The 1,136-nt window shown below is 62.8% G+C and overlaps 1 protein-coding gene across 2 annotated transcripts in view; it reads right to left on the reverse strand.

The window, feature by feature from the left end:
- Positions 1 to 690, reverse strand: part of ODF3L2 (outer dense fiber of sperm tails 3-like 2) — a 13,866-nt gene extending 13,176 nt beyond the window's left edge. Inside the window, exon 1 of one of the 2 annotated variants that reach the window (XM_011993041.1) lies at positions 328 to 690. In XM_011993041.1, the coding sequence (XP_011848431.1) occupies positions 328 to 454 (127 nt within the window). In that variant the 5' untranslated portion in view covers positions 455 to 690. The remainder of the gene's footprint in view (positions 1 to 327) is intronic. The other variant, XM_011993042.1, reaches the window with a different exon arrangement.
- Positions 691 to 1,136: the final 446 nt, after the last annotated feature.

A 1,136-nucleotide genomic window follows, 5' to 3' on the forward strand; every position in this document is an offset into this window, starting at 1 on the left:
GTCCCCGAGGGCCACGCTGGAAACGTTCCCTCCTCCCCACGTCTCCCGCATGATCGCTGTGGCTTTGCCCCCTGCTGTACCCACAGCCCCTGGAAAGGGCCCGGCCCACAAAACACTCAGCTTCCGTTGGACAGAAACATACTCGGGGCCCAGGCAACCCCGTGTCCACACCCATCCTGCCGGAAGGAAAACTGAGGTTTGGGGAAAGGCAAGGACTTGCCTGAAACTCTTGCCTCCTGCTGGGCTCCCAGAACATTCCAGAAGCCCCAGAAGTGGAGGGAATGGAGCAGGAAAGGGTCCCACCTGTCCCCCGTGGCTGGCACGCACCGTTCTCCAGGGTGGCCGTCCCACAAGACTTCCTCAGGCCGGTCTCCGGAATCTGGCCCTCCGTCACTCGCCGGCCAAGGGGGGCTGTGGCCAACCGTGGGGTGGGGTCGCAGCTGAGGGTCCCCATGGTGGGCAGGCGATGGCCCTGGCAGCACCCACGGGGCCTGGTGCTACCTCCTGAGCCTCAGCAGCTCTGGCGGCCACAGGCCCAGGCACCGTCCCCACCTTCACGGCCTCACCACACCCTCCCACGACCACAGCTGCACAGACAGCCCCTTATGCCACAGCAGGGAGTCGTGGGGCCCTGGCCTGAGGCAGGCTGGTCGGCCGGACACTGGCCTGGAAGTGGGGCCGGGATCGAGTGTCGGCCAGGCGGCTGGACAGTCCAGGAAAGAGTCCGGTGTCAGCGGAATGTGTCTCCCGGGAGCCGGCAGAGCTGGGCGGCTGGGGCCAGGGCCGGCCCCAGGGAACTAGACCTGCAAACATGACACCCACAGCCTCACAGCAGGAGGGACTGGCAGGGTCGTGGGCGGCGTGCCCCCATTTCTACACCTGGGGAAACTGAGGCACGGCCCAAGGTCATACAGCAAGTTCACAACTCTGGGAGTTGCAACTCTGCGCCAAGAAGCATTACTGCCTCATCCTGTCACTCATTCCTCCCACAAGCACGTGCTGGGCACCTACTGTGTACCAGTTTCTGTTTGGGGTGGTGAGAACTGGACAGGAACAGACAGAAAAGAAGGAGATGTTCTCAAGATGAGAAAGTCGTCAGTAAATGTGATAAGTGAACACAGTCTGGTGTACGAGGA

Source organism: Mandrillus leucophaeus, unplaced genomic scaffold, assembly GCF_000951045.1.
Source record: "Mandrillus leucophaeus isolate KB7577 unplaced genomic scaffold, Mleu.le_1.0 Scaffold423, whole genome shotgun sequence".
Taxonomy (NCBI): Eukaryota; Metazoa; Chordata; class Mammalia; order Primates; family Cercopithecidae; genus Mandrillus; species Mandrillus leucophaeus.